Source organism: Neomonachus schauinslandi, chromosome 1, assembly GCF_002201575.2.
Source record: "Neomonachus schauinslandi chromosome 1, ASM220157v2, whole genome shotgun sequence".
Taxonomy (NCBI): domain Eukaryota; kingdom Metazoa; phylum Chordata; class Mammalia; order Carnivora; family Phocidae; genus Neomonachus; species Neomonachus schauinslandi.
The window spans coordinates 164,447,166-164,467,976 of record NC_058403.1 but is presented as its reverse complement, the minus strand read 5'-3'; the positions used below and the strand labels follow the sequence as shown (position 1 = coordinate 164,467,976).

The 20,811-nt window shown below is 37.1% G+C and overlaps 1 protein-coding gene across 1 annotated transcript in view; it reads right to left on the bottom strand.

Moving 5' to 3' along the window:
* The window catches only part of RAD18 (RAD18 E3 ubiquitin protein ligase), a 98,208-nt gene extending 79,397 nt beyond the window's left edge, over window positions 1-18,811 (bottom strand). Inside the window, exons 1-2 of the mRNA XM_021695067.1 lie at window positions 18,761-18,811; window positions 13,331-13,412 (exon numbers count right to left, since the gene is read on the bottom strand). Coding sequence (XP_021550742.1) covers window positions 13,331-13,412; window positions 18,761-18,811 — 133 coding nt within the window. The remainder of the gene's footprint in view (window positions 1-13,330; window positions 13,413-18,760) is intronic.
* Window positions 18,812-20,811: the final 2,000 nt, after the last annotated feature.

Sequence of the window (20,811 nt, the reverse complement as noted above, 5' to 3'; positions counted from 1 at the left end):
CATGAAAGCTGGAATTAAAAAACGAGGAATTTAAAACAACTGGACAAAGTTGACGACATGGAAGAAAAGATGGGTAACGTAAGCAGAGAGATGGAAATTCTAAGAAAGAATCAAAAAGAAATGTTAGAGATGAAAAACACTGTAACAGAATGAAGAATACCTTTGATGGTCTCAATAGATAAGACACAGCTGAAAGAAAAATCACTGCACTTGAGAATATCTCAATAGAAACTACAAAACTGAAAAGAAAAAGACGGGGGGAAAAAAACAGTACTTAGCATTTTGTAGCAGGATATACAAGGTGTGATATACATGTAATAGCAATACCAAAAGGAGAAGAAAGAGGGGGGAAAAAACAAGAAATATTTGAAGCAATAATGACTGAGAATTCCCCCCGAACAGTCAGAAAGCAAACCAGAGATGCAGGAAGCCAAGAGAACACCAAGCAGGAAAAATTCCAAAAAAAAAAACCCCAAACCCACAAAACCCTCATATTTGAGCTGCAAAAAATCAAAGATAAAGAAAATAATCTTGAAAGAAGCCAGGGGTGGGGGGACACCTTAGCTATAGATAAGCAAAGAGAAGAATTAAATCCAACTTCTCAGAAACCATACAATCAAGAAAAGAATGGAGTATTGAGAGAAAAGACCCACCACCAACCTAGAAGTTTATGTCCTGTGATATAATCCTTTAAAAGTGAAAGAGAAACAGACCTGCTCAGACAAGTAAAAGTTGAGGGACTTCACTCCCAGTAGACCTGCATCACAAGAAATGCTTTAAAAAGTTCTTCGGAGAGAAGGAAAATAATTTAAGTCAGAAACCTGGATCTACGGGGCACCTGGGTAGCTCAGTCAATAAGCGTCTGCCTTCGGCTGGGGTCATGATCCCAGGTTCCTAGGATGGAGCCCCACATCAGGCTCCCTGCTCTGCAGGAAGCCTGCTTCTCCCTCTCCCACTCCCCCTGCTTGTGTTCCCTCTCTCGCTGTGTCTCTCTCTCTCTGTCAAATAAATAAAATCTTAAAAAAAAAAAGAAAAGAAACCTGGATCTATATAAACAAAGGAAAGGCACTGGAGAAGGAATAAATACAGGTAAAATAAAAACTTTTATTTTTCTTATTCTTAATTGATCTAACAGGTAACAGTTTCTTCAAACTGTTTCTCCAGTTTCTTCTTTTATATATATATATATATATATATATATATATATATACACACACACACACACACATACATACATACACACACACACATATATATATTCATTCTTATGTGTGCTTATGTATAAGTGGAATGAATGACATCAATGATACAAAGTGCTGGAGGGAGGAATTAGATGTCTTAGTCTGCTTGGGCTGCCAAAACAAAATAACAAAATACCATAGACTGGTGCCTTAAAGAAATTAATTGTCTCACAGTTCTGGAGGCTAGAAGTTCAATATCAAGATGCCAATATGGTCGGTTTGTGGTGAGGACTCTCTTCCTGGCTTGTAGGTGGCTGCCTACTAACAGTGTCCTCACTTGGCAGGGGGAGAGAACAAGCTATATATGTCTCTTCTTTTAAGGGCACTAATCCCTTCATCAGGGCCCCACCTTCATGGCCACAACTAAACCTAATTATCTCCCAAATACTATACACTGGGGATTAGGGCTTATGAATTCTGGGAGGGACACGATTCAGTCCAGAGCATTCTGCTCCTTGCCAACTGAAAATCCATGCCCTTCTCCTGTGCAAAATATAATCATCCCATACCACCAGTCCCAAAAGTCTTTAATTCATTCCAGCACTGACTCTAAAGTTTAAAGTCCAAAATATCACCTAAATCAGATATAATGGAGACATGAGGTATGATTCATTGTGACGCAAAATTCCTCCCCAGATTCATTCTCTTGACTATCAATGTTATTCCCTTCACAGTATAAAAAAATCTCCTGGGCAATACTATAAATCAAAAATTCCCAAACCTGGCTACATATCTGAATCACTTAGAGAGATTATTGTCGGTTTTAATTTAGTTTCCCAGGCCCTACCCCAGTCATATGGATTCAGTGGATTTTGGCCAGTAAATTGCATCCATAATATGTGATTCTGATTGAACAACAATTATTTTTTAAAACTTAGTATGTTTTTGCTATTACATTTTAACTATATAAAATTGTCATTTTTTGGCAAATCAAAAAAGAACAACTATTGGCAATGTCATGTGGTTTAACATAACACTGTGCACTTACTATGTGCTCTGTTTTAAGCATGTTTTATGTATGAACTCTTTTGATCCTAAAAACAACCCTGAGGCTGGTACTAATATTAGTCCTATTTTACAATAAGTAAAATGCAGCATAGGGTTCACCCAATTTGACCAAGATCACAAAGGAAATAGGTGGCAAAGGCAAGTACCAGAGCTCATGCTTTTAACATATTAATTATTTAAAACATATATAATTTGTTTATAAAACACATTTATTATATATACTTATATAATACAAATAAATATTATTTCATTAACAGGATCACATGTACCAGAGTATGCATAATGAGACTACTGCTTTCTCTTCTGCATAATCTTGTATGTGTTTTATTTTCACATATGGAGAACCAGACACAGGCCCAAAGTAGATCGAGCTCTTAGCTTAATTTCAGTCTGCTAGTTTACTACCAAATATGTACTGGTGAGCTGCAGACCAGCATAATGCATTCTCTAGTGAGCAACTATCATATTCCAATCAAAGTAGAGCTGTTGAAGAGCTCTGGACTATATATTCCTCAGTGGCTTTATTTAAATCACCTGTGAAGTCTATTTTTCCTCCCAAAATCCAACTATGAGCTCTGTGGACAGGGTGGAAGAGGGTAGAATAAAACAGTGATGTAAAGGGTAGCTTCAGGGGCGCCTGGGGGGCTCAGCTGGTTAAGCGTCAGACTCCTGATTTTGGCTCCGGTCATTCAGGATCGTGGGCTCCACGCTCACAGGGAGTCAGCTGAGAGTCTCTCCTTCTCCCTTTCCCCCTCTCCAACTCGCATCCTTCCTCCCTCTTTCTCTCTCTCTAATTAATAAATAAATCTTTAAAAAAAAAAAAATGGGTAGCTTCACAGAAACACCCAAGCCTTGGGGAAGGAAGCATTTCTAATCTCAAACAGGATATAGCCAACTGCTAGCTTTCAAATATCAAAAGAGCCTAGCATCCTAACAGAAAAAAGTAAATTTCTAAAAGTTAAACCAATTACTTTTGTGTGTGATCTTAAGGTTTGTATGAGAAAATGAACCATTTCAAAAACAGTTCTCGAGTGTCCAGTTAACAGAAGAAAATCTAGTTCCCAGTTTGAAAGGAATAGGTCCTGGAAAGCTGAGAAAGCTGGCCTCTGCCTTCAGTTCTAGGGTTAAATGACCAGCTAGCTGCTAAGAGAATACCATCCCTCCTGACAAGCAGAACTCCAGCATTCCCATATATGCAGTTCTGCATGACTGTATGTGCCACCCATATGTGTAGTTATTACTCTTCTCCCATCTTGTTCACAGTGCTGCCTCATAAGAATATAAAAGAAGAGAAACACAGTATTTGCCTAAGGGAATCTTATATTGCCTCTTAATTTAGCAAAGGTCAATAAATGGAACATTTCATATTTCACTTTAAAAATAAAGAAATTAAATTGCCTTTTATTCCAACAGAAGCTTCAATTAATTCTGTGCATCAAAATCCACAAAACAAAAAAGAAAAATGATTGCTGATCTATCTTTAAAATAATGGCAATCCAACAGTGTCTACAAGCAATGATTTCATCTAGGAGTAAATATTTTGAGCATCTGCCATTATCAAGTCAGAAACACTGGGCAAGTGCAAAGAAAACTGGCACTTGAACATATCAATCTATTAGTGAGAACATTTCTCACTTAATTGTTTTATAGATTGGAATAAGTCCATTCGCTCTCCCCCAAAAAAGTACTCTTTAAAGCATGATTTTGGATCAATTTAACTACTTGCATTCTGCCAATGCACCCCACTCCAACCTTAATAACAGCAGAACTGCAAACGTAGAAATGAACACATTAACCATATCTAAAAAAGCTAAACAGAGCAAAACAGAATAAAGTGACTAAAATGATAAATCCTGAAATATTTAAGGAGCAGCAATAAATGGGGAGGATTCTGGGTCACCAATTCCAGTCGATCCAGGACAACAGCAGAACATGATTGCCATATCTAGTTCCTATTAAGTTCTACGGGCTTTTGTGTCATTAAAACAATACTACAGACCCAGAGCAACTTTTGGTCTTGCAGGAACCTGTGACAAATATGTTTAGTAGAAAAGGCCTACCAAATCATGAGAGGTACAATATGAAAAATAAGTGCTCATAAAATAATTACTGAAAGTACCCTCCAGGGTATGTGCTATGGTGAGCGCTGTGAATTGTGTAAGACTGTTGAATCACAGACCTGTACCTCTGAAACAAATAATACATTATATGTTAAAAAAAAAAGAAGAAGAAGAAGAAGATAGCAGGAAGGGAAGAATGAAGGGGGGGAAACTGGAGGAGGAGACGAACCATGAGAGACTATGGACTCTGAGCAACAAACTGAGGGTTCTAGAGGGGAGGGGGGTGGGGGGATGGGTTAGCCTGGTGATGGGTATTAAAGAGGGCACGTTCTGCATGGAGCACTGGGTGTTATATGCAAAAAAATGAATCATGGAACACTACATCAAAAACTAATGATGTAATGTATGGTGATTAACATAACATAATAATTAAAAAAAAAAAAGAAAGTACCCCCAATGACGTTCTCTTAAATAAAAAATGACATCAGTGACAACTGTAAGTGACAAGGAAACAAAGAAAAAAAAAAAGAATGGAAGTAAAGCCTAATTTTTTCAGCTAAGTAGAGTTCACTGAATTCATAAAACGTAGCCTTTCATCTACAGAAGGGATGCCCATTCTGTCCATGAGAAAGTTAACAGGGTCCAGAATTACGACCCTTCCATAAACACTAAAACACTGGAGGGAAATACGAAACAACTATTTTCAGACTTTGGACAATGGAAGAAATGAGAAAGTTCTATCACAGCCCAACCTTTGTCTAGGGGCAATTTCCTGACCACAGTACAGGGAGAAGAGCCATACAGCCCATCAGTCTTGCTAGTTGAAGCAGCAAAGATGAGAATGCAGGGCAATCCAGGTAGCTAGAATTTCTAGGGCAAAGTACCAGAAAGAAAGAGGCTGTCCCACACATATAGAGTCAAATGGTCTTTGACAAGGATGCCAAGGGTACACAGCGGGTAAAGGACAATCTCTTCAACAAATGCTGGTGGAAAAACTAGACTTCCGCATGCAAAAGAATGAAGATTGGAAACTATAAAACTCTTAGAAGAAAATAAAAGGGAAAAGCCTCATAACATCATCCTTGGGAATGATTTCCTGGATATGATAACAAAGGCCCTGGCAAAAAAAGTGAAAATAGCTAAGTGGGACTTCATCAAATTAAAAAGCTTCTGCAAAGGAAACAATCAACACAGTAAAAAAAACAACATATGAAATAGAAAATATTTGCAAACCATAGACCTGATAAGGCGTTAATATCCAAAATACATAAGGAACATCTATAACTCAACAACAACAAAAATAGCCCAAAACAAGATTTGAAATGGGCAAAGGATCTGAATAAACATTTCTCCAAAGACATACAGTTGGCCAACAAGTATATGAAAAGATGCTCAACATCACTAATCATCCAGGAAATGCAAACCAAAACCATAATGAGATATCACCTCACAGCTGTTAGGGTAGCCAATTATTAAAAAAAAGCAGAAAATAAAAGTTGGTAACACTGTAGAGAAATTAGAACACCTGTGCACTGTTGATGGAAATGTAAAATGGTAGTCACTATGGAAAACAGTATGGAGGTTTCTCAAAAAATTAAAAATAGAATTACCATATAAGCCAACAATCCCACCTCTGGGTATTTACCCAAAAGAAATGAAAAAAGGATCTCAGAGATATTTGCGCTACCATGTTCCAATCAGCATCATTCACAATAGCCAAAAGGTGGGAGCAACCCAAGTGTCTACCAACAATTGAATGGATAAAGAAAATGTGATGTATACACACAATGGGATATTATTCAGCCTTTAAAAAGAAGGAAATACTGTCACATGCTACAACATGGATGAACCTTGAGGACATTAAGCTAAGTGAAATAAGCCAATCACAAACGGACAAATAATGCAAAATCCACTTATATGAGATATCTAGTCAAACTCATAAAAGCAGAAAAAGGAATGGTTGTTGCCAGGACCGAGGTAAGGAGAAATGAGGAGTTCCTGTGCAATGGGTACAAAATTTCAGTCACACAAAATGAAAAAGTTCTAAAGATTTCCTATATAACAATGTACATATAGTTAACAATACTATACTGTACATGTAACAATTTGTTAAGAGGATAAATTTCATGTTATGTGTTTTTTACCAATCCCCCAGCAACCCCCCCCCCCCGCAAAAAACCAGCCCTATAGAAAAGGCTACTCTAAACCCACACTAACAAAGCTTAAAAACAAAACTTGACAGGATCAATCTAACCCACAAGTAACTTACCTGCCTGCCACAACACAGCCTGACACTCCAATAAGCTACACAATAAAATCTACCCACTCAAAAAGGTAAATACTATAATGGCAAGCATCTAACCAAAAATTGCCAGTCATGCAAAGAAACAAGAATATGTGGTTTAGAAACAGGAAGGGTAAAAAAAAAAAAAAAAAATCAGTCAACAGAAACAGACTTAGAAATGACACAGATAATGGATTAGCAGATAGAGAGGTTAAACTAGCCATTAGAAGTATGTTCAGTATATTCAAAGCTTAAAACACACACACACATGAACCTAATGAGGAAAGAAGTGGAAAATATTTTTAAAATGAAATTTCTAGAAATGATCAATACAGTATCTGAAATGAAAATTTCACTGGATGAGACTAACAGCTGATGAGATACTACAGAATTAAAAATGGATAAATCTGAAGTCATAGCAAAAGAAATTATCCAAAACTAAGCACAGAAAGGCAGGGTGGGTGTGAGGGGGGAGACCAAAACAGAAAAAGAAAAAACAGAGAGTCTCAATCTCTGTAGGTAAATATCAAGCAGTAAAGTAAAGAACAGTTAAGGTCTAACAAAATTTAACTGGAATCAGTATTGGAGCATGGGATGCGTATGTGAACAAAAAAATACTCAAAAGAAACAAGGACTAAAATCTTTCCAAATATAAACCCAAAGCTCAGGGGCCCCAAACAGGACAAATACAAAGCAAACCAAACTAAAGCATATTACAAATTTCTGAAAACCAGTGATAAAAAGAAAATAAGAAAAGCAGCCAGGGGAAAAAGGCATATTATATACAGAAAGCTATAAATAAAAAGACCACACCTGGTTTCATCTGAAACCAATAAAGTCAGAATGACATTCTGAAAGGGAAAAAACATTAACCCTGAATTTATACCCATTGAAAACATCTCTCAAAGAGCAATGAAGTAACTTTTTCAAACAAAAGCTGAGAGAATTCTTTGGCAGCTTATGTACATTACAAGAAATGTAGCGGAGAGGATAAAAATGATACCAGAAGTTAACTTTGATATATACAAAGGAGAGTACCTTTTGTATTTTTGTATTTACAATACAAAAGACATTTTTTAATTTGTTTAAAAGATAATGGGCTGTCTAAAGCAAATATAGTAACCATGTATTGTAGTATCTACAATATATGTACACATAAAATGAAAGACAACAATAAGATGACAGGAAGAGGACAGAAGTACACATCTGTAACAGTTCTACACTATTCAGGTGGCATAATATTGTTTGAAAGGAAATTGTAATAAGTTAAAGTGGCATACTTTAAACTACCACTAAAATAATAAAACAAAGAAGCAAAGCTAGTAAGGCAACTCTGGAAAAGATTTAATACTTAAAAAATGTTCAACTATTTCTTAAAAAGGCAGAAAGAGAGGAAAGAATAGGTGGACAAATAAAAAACAAAATGGCAGTATATGTAAATCCAGCCTTATCAATAATTACTTTAACTTTATGCAATAATGGAAATGTTACTTATCTGCACAGTTTAACACAGAAGCCACTAGCCACATGTGGCTATTCTGCACTTGAAATGTGGCTAGTGCAAGAAACCAAAGTTTTAATTTTATTTAACTTTAATTAATTTTAATTAAAATGTAAATAGTCTTATGTGGTTAGCAGCCACTGTATTAGACAGTATAGGTCTAAATATTCCAAGTAAAAATAGATATTGTCAGGCAGAATTAAAGGGCAAGACCCAAATATATGTTGTCTACAAAAAGTTCAAATGAAATATAAAGACACAGGTAGTTTAGAAATAAAAACATGGAAAAAGATAAACCACACAAACACTAATTTTAAAAAAGTGGGAGTGGCTATAAATAACATCAGAAAAAAGCAGACTTGAGAACAAGGAATATTGCCAGGGTTAAAGAGGGGCATTTCATGATAACAGTCAATTAATCAAGCAAAATAACCATAAATGTGCATACATCTAATAAAAACATTGCAAAATACATAAAGCAAAAACTGACAAAAGTGAAAGGAAAACTAGACAAATCTATAATATAGTTGGAGATTTCAACACTCCTCTCTCATTGATAAAATAATAAAGAACCAATAGAGGTAAAGATTAATTAAAGATCACTATCAACCAACTTGAGTAATTGACATAGAATACTCCACCCAACTACAGCAGAATAGACTTCCAAGTATACATAAAACATTAATCAAGAAATACCATATGCTGGGACACAGAACAAGTCTAAGAAAATTTTAAAGAACTGAAATCAAACAGATTATGTTCTCTAACCAGAATACGTTCTCCAACCAGAACATAACTAAATTAGCATTAGTAACAGGAAAATATCAAGAAAACTCCCAAATATTTAGAACAGACTTCTAAATAACTCATGAGTCAAAGAGAAATCACAAAGCATATTCGAATATATTTTAAACTGAATAAAAATTAAAACACAGGGGCACCTGGGTGGCTCAGTCGTTAAGCGTCTGCCTTTGGCTCAGGTCATGATCCCAGGGTCCTGGGATTGAGCCCCGCATCTGGCTCCCTGCTCCTCGGGAAGCCTGCTTCTCCCTCTCCTACTCCCCCTGCTGGTGTTCCCTCTCTCGCTGTGTCTCTCTCTGTTAAATAAATAAAATCTTAAAAAAAAAAGTTATAAATTTAAAAAAATGAAAACACATATCAAATGTGTGAGATGCAGCTAAAGCAGGGCTTCGAGGAAAATTTATAGCTTCATATGCTTTTATGAGAAAATAAAGATGTAATATCAAATAAGTAAAAGGAAATAATACAGATGAAAGTATAAATCAATGAAACAGAAAAAAGACAAAATATAGAGAACAATTAACTAAAAGCAGGTTCTCCAAAATGAGCAATAAAATTGATAAACCTCTAGCTAGATCAGATAAGGAAAAAAGAGAACACATTTCTAGTATATGGAATAAGAAGAGCCATCACTACAGATCCTTCAGACATGAGAAGGAAAAGAGTAATAAGGAACAGTATGAAAAAATTCTGTGCCAATAAACTCAACTGCTAAGATTAAAAAGGTAAATTTAATGAAAGGAATAAAAGGTTGTTTTAACAATCAAAAAGCAATTCTATAACATTATAAAGGAAGTAAATCATGAGCATCTCCATAGATGCAGAAAACACACTTGACAAAATTCAACACCCATTTATGATTAAAAAAAAAAAAAAAACCTCTCAGCTAATTAAGAAAGGAACTGCCTCACCTTGATAAATTTATGAAAATGTATTAAGAATATAACACTATAGCTAACATAGTATTTAAAAGACTAAATGATTTCCCCAAAAAATTAGGACTAAGAAAAGGATGTCCACCCACATCACTTCTATTTAACATTGTACTAGAAGTACTAGCCTGTGTAAAACAAGAAAAAAATACGAGGCATGGAGATTAGAAAGTAAGAAATAAAGGTGTTTTTATTCACAGATGACATGATTGTGTATGTAAAAATTCTGAAGGAATCAACAAAAAAGATGCTAGAATTAAAAAGTGAATTTACCAAGATCACAAGATAAAAGGTCAATAAAAAAAATTGTATTTCTATGTTCATGGCCTGTGCAATGAGAACTAAGCCATATTGTTGAGAGAAATTAAAGCTATAAAATGGAGGAATATATCAAGTTCATATACTGAAGACTCAACATTGTTAAGAAGTCATTTCTACCCAGATTGATCTCTAAATTCAGAACAATCCCAATGCACATACAGCAGTGTTTTTTGTAGAAATTGACAATCTGATTATAAAATTTATATGAAAATGCATATAAGATGCAAAGATCCTAAAAGGGTCAAATAATTTTGATAAAGAAAAACAAAATGGGAGGCCTTAAAATGTCTAACATCAAGATGTATTACAAAGCTACAATAATTAAGACAGTGTGGTATTGGCACAAGGATAAACACAGAGAACAATAGAACAGGAAAGAGTCCAGAAACAGACACAGACATTACTGCCTGAGGCTATATTGACTAAGATGGGGAGTGCTCTATCATGGGAATGAAATGTACTATATCTTAATTGTGGTGGTTACATGGTATATACCTTTGTCAAACCTCACTGATGCTTGTACACTTTATTTTGCATTTAAAATGGATGTATTTTATTATATGTAAATTACACCTAAATAAAGATTATTTTAATACATATTTTGAAACAATCCCCCAAACTTATCTTTACTAATGTGAATCTAACGTAGAAAGGAACTAACAATTATTAAGGGCCTATAACATGCCAAACACTGGGTTCTGCACACTGAATTTTCACAATCATCTTCTAAAGTAGAAATTATTCATCAAATCTTTACATTTGAAGAAATGTTAGCATTTGCAAATTCAACCAGCTGTAAGTTGGGGAGTCAAGAATCAAGCCTAAGTACACCTCTAATACCCATGTTGCTACCACCACCACCCTCTTAGGTCTTTGCTATAGAAACTTCTTACCAAAGCTACTACTATCCACCAAAATCATTTTTTAAGCCTACCTTGTTGTTGTTGTTTTTTAACCTTCCAAGACAAATCACTTGAAAATAGCTCCTGAATAATGACAATGACAGGCTCACCACTATGTGTTAAGCACCTCAAGCTACAGAATAAAAAATACATAATAGACTCATGAAGCTAAGTACAAGCAAATTTCAATTTAAGAGTCTTTCCAGCCTCACACAGCAAGGTAAGTGATAAAATTGTAATGCTCTTTACTGGTAGATTCTCCCACTGGGATTTTTAAACTTTGAATATATTTTTAAACTTTGAATTATATATTCGTGCCAAGGACTACATGGTTGAACTACCTATGCATTAACCTGTTACAAAACAAAAATTCTGAAATTTAACACCTAAAAGTATTAGGCAAACAAAGAACCACAAATAGTGACCAAGATCTTTACTGCCCTAATGTTACAAAAGGCGTAAAAATATCCAAGAGGAGACCCAAGGAAAGAATATGGGAGAAGATGGGATTTGAGATGAACACGAAAGGAAGAGATTTACAGATGGCCTGAAGACAGCTGACATCAGGAACATTCCTTGTCCTATGGACTTTCTTAATTCATAAGTCTTAACTGGGAACCACAGGAGATGATAGTTCCAGGAAAACATACTTTTGCTGTCTTTGCTTGTAACAGCAAGAAATAGTGCCACCAGAGCTCTGCTGCCAGTATTACTCCTCCAAGTGTTCTTCACTCCCATCTTTGGTCCCAGGAATACCCCTTGGCGAAATGAGTGTGATGACTAAATAGGAAACCGATGGTATCGCTTCTACCACCATCTTCAAATCCAAAAGACAGTCTTCATAATGTACATATATTCCTCTTACGTGTGTTGGACTGGATGTTCCTCACAGATCAAAAAATTGGACTGGGAAAGCTCATGTTTCAAAGTTACCTAGAGGGTGTCACTAGAGAGAACTGTAAGCAGACATGCTGACTGCTTTCCCTGTTGACACTGGACTAAAACTTGGAAGCTTGAATGATGGAGATGTTATTACACAGAAGCTCAGGATGGTGTCATCGTAAGGTTTCATTTCAGTGTTCCCATAAGTCTTAAGTGCACATATTTATAACTTTCACTTATCACTTATCAGGGTAAATTTAAAATTGATTCATAAAAAATTATCTTTTTCTGGATTTCCAAGGACACAGAAATTTGTGAACAATAGTATTTTTACTTCTTAAATGCTTTTTTCCCCTCCTAATTCTACTCCCCAACATTATCTGTTAATGGAGTTTTGTGCATATCCTTTTGGGGTATACTGATAAATAAAGTGATATGCAAATAGTCTCATGGGCCCATACATTAGTTTTAATTTTCTATGCAGTGAACATGCTTATATATAGATTATTTTTAATTTCTCCACCTAATTTGTTGAAATAGTCCCAGTAGTTCCACTTCATTGGAATTAAGGATATCCAAAATTTATATTTTGAGTCAAAAGTAGAGGTTTCCCCAAAATAGTAGATTGTCACCAATCTTATCCCCCAGTGTTTGCCTACGAGACTTCTTCTAAAACAGTACAAACATTAGATGTCAGTGTTTTAATCTTTGATAATATGACATTACAAAGAAATTGCTTTTCTTTTGTTATTGCTAAGTTCAAACATCTTCATATATCCTTAAACCTTACTACTCTTTTGTTATTTCACTTTCCTCTGTGTTTTGTTTTGTTTTTTTCATTTCCCTTGGAATATTAGTGTCTTTGTTACCGGTGTCTAAAGAGATCATTTATGACTAAGGATGTCAACCATTTGCCAAAGGAAATACCACGTTTTCTCACCAACATTTTACAGTGATGTTTTACTTTTTGGTTGTACAGAAGTTGCATTTTGAAATATAATAATTTTCTGCTTTAAAAAAATGTATACCCGGGGCGCTTGGGTGGTTCAGTTGGTTAAGCGACTGCCTTCGGCTCAAGTCATGATCCTGGAGTCCTGGGATTGAGTCCCGCATCGGGCTCCCTGCTCAGCGGGGAGTCTGCTTCTCCCTCTGACCCTCCCCCCTCTCATGCTCTCTGTCTCTCATTCTCTCTCTCTCAGATAAACAAATAAAATCTTTAAAAAAATAAAAATAAATAAATATATACCCAAGAGGAAGGCAGCAGAAAATATCGTCCGAAAACTTCAAGATAGAGGAGGTAAAGGTGAGAAATAAGTGTACTTACATTGGGTGTTAAATTAACACTACCTTGTGTAAAAATCACATTTTTACTAACTCACATAGACAATGCATACTTACAGTTATGTGAACATTGAGGAATCATCATTGCAATGTTGAAATATTCAAAGCAAATTCCACACCGCAGCAAATCATCTATTGTCTGAAATGCAAAAATACATATATACCTATCAGAAAAACACCAAGACTGGAATGTCTGCCACAGAACTCTTTCTCCATCCCCTAAAAAAAACAATTTAAGAATACTCTTCTGTCAAATATACAAATTCAAAATTAACTCCACATAAACTGCAAGGAATCTTGACAAATCAAGAAAAACCTTCCTCATATGACTTACACATTCAATCGTCAAGTTACCGAAAAAGCTTTCGACAGATAAAGTGGACACGGTACAGACTCCTGGTCCATACTGTCAACCCTTTACAAAAGGGCTACTCCACTTCTGTTCCATTAACCATGTGTTTCCAACTTACTCCAAGCTTCTTCCTCTTCAGACCCCATTCCCTGGCCCACAGTCACTGTTGGGTGAAAGGTACCAATAACCATTCACCACACAGGTTAAGAACAAAATCAGAGACTATTAAAGCCAAACATCAGAAAGCATCTAGTTAAAACCCTTACTTCACAAGTGAGGAAGCACACACAAATAACTGGGCATGAGTTAAGCCAGGACTAAACTTCCTGTCTCCCTGCTGGCAGTCAGTCCAGTGCTTTCTGCACGGTCCCACATGTTAATTACTACATGGTGGAGCCAACTGAGGAAGCCCTGGAAAGAGCTGGAGCCAGTGGTGGCAGAAGAAGGTAAAGACGTGGTCAATCTGAGAAGTCAGACATATGTGTGTCAGCCTGGAATGCAATCCAAATAGGAAAGGATCTATTCTCACAATGCAAAATCTTCTAAATCATTTAAAATTTATTCCATTCAGTAAGAATACTGAGCGGTTTTTAAGAGAAAAAAAAAAAAAGACAGAGCTCACTCATGTACCAACATGGAAAGATTGCCAAAATAAGTGCAAAAAAGAAGTCAGGTAGGGGCACCTGGGTGGCTCAGTCAGTTTAGCGTCTGCCTTCAGCTCAGGTCATGATCCCAGGGTCCTGGGATCGAGCCCCTCGTCGGGCTCTCTGCTCAGCGGGGAGCCTGCTTCTCCCTCTCCCTCTGCCCCTCCACCCCACACATGCGCTCACTCTCTCTCTCACTAATAAGTGAATAAGAGCTTTAAAATGAAATTTAAAAAAAGAAGGTATGCTACTGTTTGTTAAAAAAAAAAGAGAGCGGAATAAAAATGTATTCTATTTTTACCTTGTATACATATAAAGAAATCCTGAAAAGTTACACAATAAAGAAATAATAGTAACAGAAGTAAAAAAACTGGATAAAGGACAGATTGGGAGGGAGACTTTTACTCTTTGTTTCACATTTTTAAACCATGAGTGTATTACCTAAATTTTAAAAATACAAACAAAAAAAGACTAATGTCACTAACAGTCTATATGATGAAATATTATGTAGCCACTTAAAAAAAAAAAACAAAACACACTTTCAAAGAATAATTAATGCCATGAGAAAATGTTCATGTTTTAATGGAAACTTAAAAAAAATCATAGAACAAATCTACAATACATTACAATAGAATTATACAGTTTAATCTCCCTAACAATCTTATGAAGTCTATAGCACCTATTCCAGTTTTACAGATGAAGCCTACAGTGCTTATAAGTGGTCGAATCAAACCCAAGAAGTCAACTCCAAAGTGATCCCAAATTTTAAATGCATATACACATCATACACGCACATTAAACAGCAAAAATATTAAACCATGGTTACCTCCAGATGGTAGGGTGATGGGGAACTTTCATTTTCTCCTTTATCCTAATAGGAATTTTAATTTTTTCTACTATATACACATACTCCATTTATAATCTGCCAAAACCAAAAGTCCTGTTACTATAAAACCAGGGAAATAAACATAAAAATGCCAAAATCTTCCATTATTTTGGATGGTAAGCTACCATTGACACAAAAAGCTAGAGGACTGTGTTGCACACCAATTAAGAGCAGAGGCGGGGCTAGAAGCCAGAGTCCTGGCATCTCTATTGTGCTTTCTTCTATATACCACCCTCTTCTGGAGGAGTGGTTCTGACACATACTGAGCAAGATTTGTGGAAGGTGACACTGTATCAGATGAGCTATAATATTTGTATACAAACTTCTAGTCATACCATTTCAAGAGCGTAACATGCACTCCACTAAACAGAGAGCAGTTAAGTGGATGCTCTAGGACTTCTTCAACTTAGAAGAGGGGAAAGTGGAAGGGGAAAGTAGAAAATGAGTGAAAAGACTTAATACCTAGAGGAAAGGTTCTTAAGTTTTTTGGGTCACAGATCCCCTTATACATATGAATAAAAACTACGAACTCTCTTCTCAAAAAAACCTACACAAACAAAACTCTTATAAATAATTCTGGATACGAAAGTCTTTCCATGGATCCTAGGTTAGCAACCATGGATTTGGAATCAGATTTTATTTAGTATAAGAAAGAATTTCAAAATTAGCTGCTACTTCCAGGAGCAGCTAATTCCTGGAAAAAGTTCAAGCAAAAACTAGGTGAGAAATTGACAAATACATTACAAAGGGATTAAAATACATAGATCAATGGAAGAGGAAAGAGAGCCCACAAATAAACCAACACCTATACAGTCAACCTACAACAAAGGAGGCAAGAATATACAAAGGGGAAAGGACAGTCTTTTCAACAAATGGTGTTGGGAAAACTGCAAAAGAATGAAAACTAGACCACTTTCTTATACCATACACAAAATAAATTCAAAATGGATTAAAGACTTAAACGTGAGTCCTGAAACCATAAAACTACTAAAAGGAAAAATAGGCCGTAATCTCTTGGACATCACCTGAGCAACATATTTATAGATATGTCTCCTCAGGCAAGGGAAACAAAAGCAAACATCAACTATTGAGACTACACAGAATAAAAGGCTTTGCACAGCAAAAGAAATCAGCAACAAAACAAAAAGGCAACCCAGTGAATGGGAGAAGATGTTTGCAAATGATATATCCAATGAGGGTCAATATCTAAAATATAGAAAGAACTTACACAACTCAACACCAAAAACCCCCAAATAATCCCATTAAACATGGGCAGAGGACCTGAATAGACATTTTTCCAAAAAAAGACATACAAATGGCCAACAGATACATGAAAAGATGCTCAACATCACTAATCATCAGGGAAATGCAAAACAAAACCATCCTGAGATACCACCTCACACAGGTCAGAATGGTGTGAATCAAAAAAAGAAATAACAGGTGTTTGTGAAGATATGGAGAAAAGGGAGCCCTCCTGCACTGTCGGTAGGAATGTAAATTGGTGCAACCACTATGGAAAACACTATGGAGTTTCCTCAAAAAACTAAAAACAGAAATATTATGTGATCCGTAATTCCACTACAAGGTATTTACCCAAAGAAAATGAAAACACTAATTTGAAAAGACACATGCACCCCTATGTTTATTGCAGCATTATTCACAATAGCCAAGATAGGGAAGCAACCCATGTCATTGAATAGATGAGTGCATAGAGAAGATGCGGTGCATATATATACAATGTAATATTACTCAGCCCTAAAAAAGAATAAGATCTTGCCATTTGTGACAACATGGATGGACCTAGAGGGTATTATGTATGCTAAGTGAAATAAGTCTGACAGAAAGACAATACCATATGATTTCACTTTTATGTGGAATCCAAAAAACAAAGCAAATGAACAAACAAAAAACCGACTCTTAAATACAGAGAACTGGTGGTTGCTGGGGCGGGGGGGATTGGGCAAAATAAAGAGTAGTAATAGGTACAAACAATTAAAATAAAATAAAGAGCTATTAAAAAAACAGAAAAGAAAATACTGGAGGGGGCTGGCTTTCCACCATGATTCTAATATGGGCTCAATCAACTCCATCACTGAACACTCTCAGGTGCTGTGGTGAGACATCAAATCCGTAGAAGACATGGAACCTGCCTCTAAAGAACTCTGGAAGTTGTGGTAAAATATGCTTAAATCTACAAAGCAAGAAGCTTTACAAACTACAAAGCTTTTACTTCCTTTATCCAATTCAATCTTCAAAATAACAAATAAAATAACAAATAAAAAGGGGGGAAAGAAACAACACATGTTAAGTGCTAATAATTATAATAAAGACATATTAACTGAATGCTTACTCCTTCCAGATACTTAGAACCTTCAACCAATTAGCAAATAATCTTTAAGCATGCACTATGTGCCAGACATTGTGTTAAGCACAGTGAATAAGCCAGCTAGAATCCCTATTCACACAGATCAACTCATTTAACCAACACTATAAACTGTTTATTTTTGTCTCCACTTTACAGTTGAGGAAATTCAGGCTCAGAGAGGTTGAGTAACCAACCCAAGATAACACAGTGAAATAAGAGCCAGAGACCAGATTTAACCCAAGACCACTGGAACTCAAATCTATGTTCTCCTCCAAAGTACCTTGATACCAAGGCCACCACAACTCCAAAACTACATCTTTCCTAGATCCTTCCCCAATGTCAGCTTTTCACGATGGGGCTATCTCAAGTCCCCAAGCACCGTAGATGACACTGGTGATGGAAAGAAGAAAGGCCTTATACTTACTTTAACCTCCCCCAAGTCCCTTCACTTAATCCTCAAAATCAGTCTTATGAGTCAGCGGGGACAGATACCATAATCCCCGTATTTACCACACTGAGGAGTAGAACTAGAAAGTGATCTTGCACACAGTCACAAACAGAAATATATAATTACAGATCAAGAAGAAAAACGAAGTAACTGATTCTTAGCTAGCACAGCAAAATGTGTTTGCTCTTCTTGATCAAGCACACAGGGCTCACTGCTACTGTAAATGGAACTGGAATGCCCTGCCAAGAACAACCATGTTATTTAAGTGAAATAATATAATGAAATGAAAGGCTAGTGCTGAGCATGAGCCCTGATCTCGTTTAAAAGAGATACAAACTGTTAAGAGGACACGTCAGGAGAAGCCAATCAGCACTAGGTAGTTATAAGAAATGAAAAAATGTAAAGGAAATGGGAAATTCTCAAATAATGTGCCGCAAGAGTTTACATATGCTTGACAAGTAGTAGGCCCTCAGAAAGGGTTAGCTGTCACTGTCGTTTTCACTGTTTAGAGTGACTATTTTTCTCGAGGTCATTGTTATTGCTGTGGCTGAACCGCTTAATACCCGGTTCCATAAGACGGCCAACCTAAGCTCAGCACGAGGGACCGAGGCCTGACCCCGTCACTTCTCGGCAGGAGGAAACTGAGGCCCAAATCTACCAAGTCGCTAAGTGGCAGAGCAGAGCCGGGTACCCTGGCCCAGCTCGCACCTCGCGCCTCCTCTTTTCTCCGTCTCACACCGGGACTGGCCTCCCGCGGACACCCGGGAACTCCCACATCCCCAGAGCACTCACCTTCATGACTGCCAGGCCTGGAGGCCACCGAGGCTCGACTAGGGAGTCCATGGTCTCTCCTAGGTAGGCCGGTGGGGGTTCCAGCACCCACTGGCCTCCAGCGCTCCACCGCTACTCGAAATTCCCCGCGCTACGGCGTTACGTCACCAGTCAGCGACGCGCCTGAAGCGTGTGCGGAGCCTGCTGGGAGTTGTAGTACAAGGGCAGAGCGCGGCAAAGACGCTCTCACTGCGCACGCGCCAAGCTTCCCCTTTGCTTCTCAAGGCAGGTAAGTGGCTAAAAAGCCCACATCATGTTTTGTAGCAGACCCTTGTTAAATAAATGCCTGTTGACTGTTAGGAAAAGACAGTCAGGAATCAAACTAAATCCAGACCTTGACAAACCGTTCAAGGTCTAGCCTCATGCCTCCTCCTCACGTTGCCCTCCGTAATTGCTATACGGATCTGTCCCTGCTCTGAGTAGGGGTTTTCATATCTATTATTTCATCTCACCCATCACAACACTAAGAGATAAATGTTACCATTGTTAGTCTACACAAGAGAAAGCTTCCGCTCAAAAAAAGTGAATAGAGTTTCCTTGAGTCATAGAGTGTCATTGCCCAGACTACAAATAAGGGCCTCTGGACTTTAAACAGGAGTGCTTTCTTTTCTCAAAATAAAATTTTAATTTTATTGTTTTCTGCAGGGATAACCACCTTAACTCTGGCGTGTAGCCTTTCAGATGTCCAATGCAGATATACAGATACAGCTTTTTCCCCCACAAATATTATTATATTAAATGCATAGCTTTGTCAACTTGAGTTTTCTGTTTATTTAACCATACATCTTAAGACCTCTCTGTATTAATAATGTACATATTTACCTCATTCTTTTTAATAGCCACATAGTCCATAACATAGATGTACCACAATTTATTTGCCTACCATACTGTGGAGCATTTGGGTTATTTCCAGTTTTTCACTATTGCAAAGAGTCGCAATGAACACACTACCTATATAAATCTTGGTGCACTTGGGCCAAGGTATCTGGGGGATGATTTCCTATAAATGGAATTACTAGGTCAATTTGTGAATTTGTTTCCTCTTTTAAAATTATGATAGCACTATATGATTTTCCAAAGACGCTGATTTATACTAATACATTTATACATTTATACTCTCACCAGGCAAGTATAAAAATGCCTGTTATCAAAAAAAAAAAAAAAAAGAATGCCTGTTATCCAAATGTGAAGCTGACCAGCACACCATCCAGTCTGCCCATTTGACTCAGTACTCACCCACGGCTTGATGTGGGTCTCTGTTGCACCAGGTCTCAAGACCAGCTGGTCAGCAGTTACGTTGCTCAGGGCAGACCCCTGCTGCTTGCTACTGCTGCCCAACATTGTCCATGCATTCATTCATTCAACTTTTTTTAAGTGCTTACCCTTGTCCAAGCACTTGAGCTACCCTACGAAGTAGGCAGAGGTGAAGTTGTTGTCGTCATCATGCAGACAAAGACACTGAGGCTCAGAGAGGTTAAGGCTTTGCTTTTTTCGGCCATCTTCATAAGAAACTCTGGCCTCCAAGCCAGAGCTGTATTCAATTGATTTTTCCCAGCCTGTGCCCAAATATTCATTGGGCAATAATATTAACAGCATTTGGACAAAGGACTTTAATACCCATTACAATAATAGCTGACATTCATTAGGCACTTGCATGCAAAGTACTGTTCCAGGTGTTTTTATACAATTTGACTTATTTCAGACTCACTCCAACCAAATGAGGAAAGGGGACTAAAAAGATAACTTGCTTAGGGCATTCTGCTGGTAAGTGGAAGAGGAAGGATTTGAACTCAGGCAGTCTGGCTTAAGAGTCCATATTAACCATTACAGAATAGTCTCATAAAAAAAAAATCATCAGGGACGCCTGGGTGGCTCAGTCGGTTAAGCGTCTGCCTTCGGCTCAGGTCATGATCCCAGGGTCCTGGGATCGAGTCCCGCATCGGGCTCCCTGCTCTGCGGGGAGCCTGCTTCTCCCTCTGCCTCTGTCTCTCTCTCTGTCTCTCATGAATAAA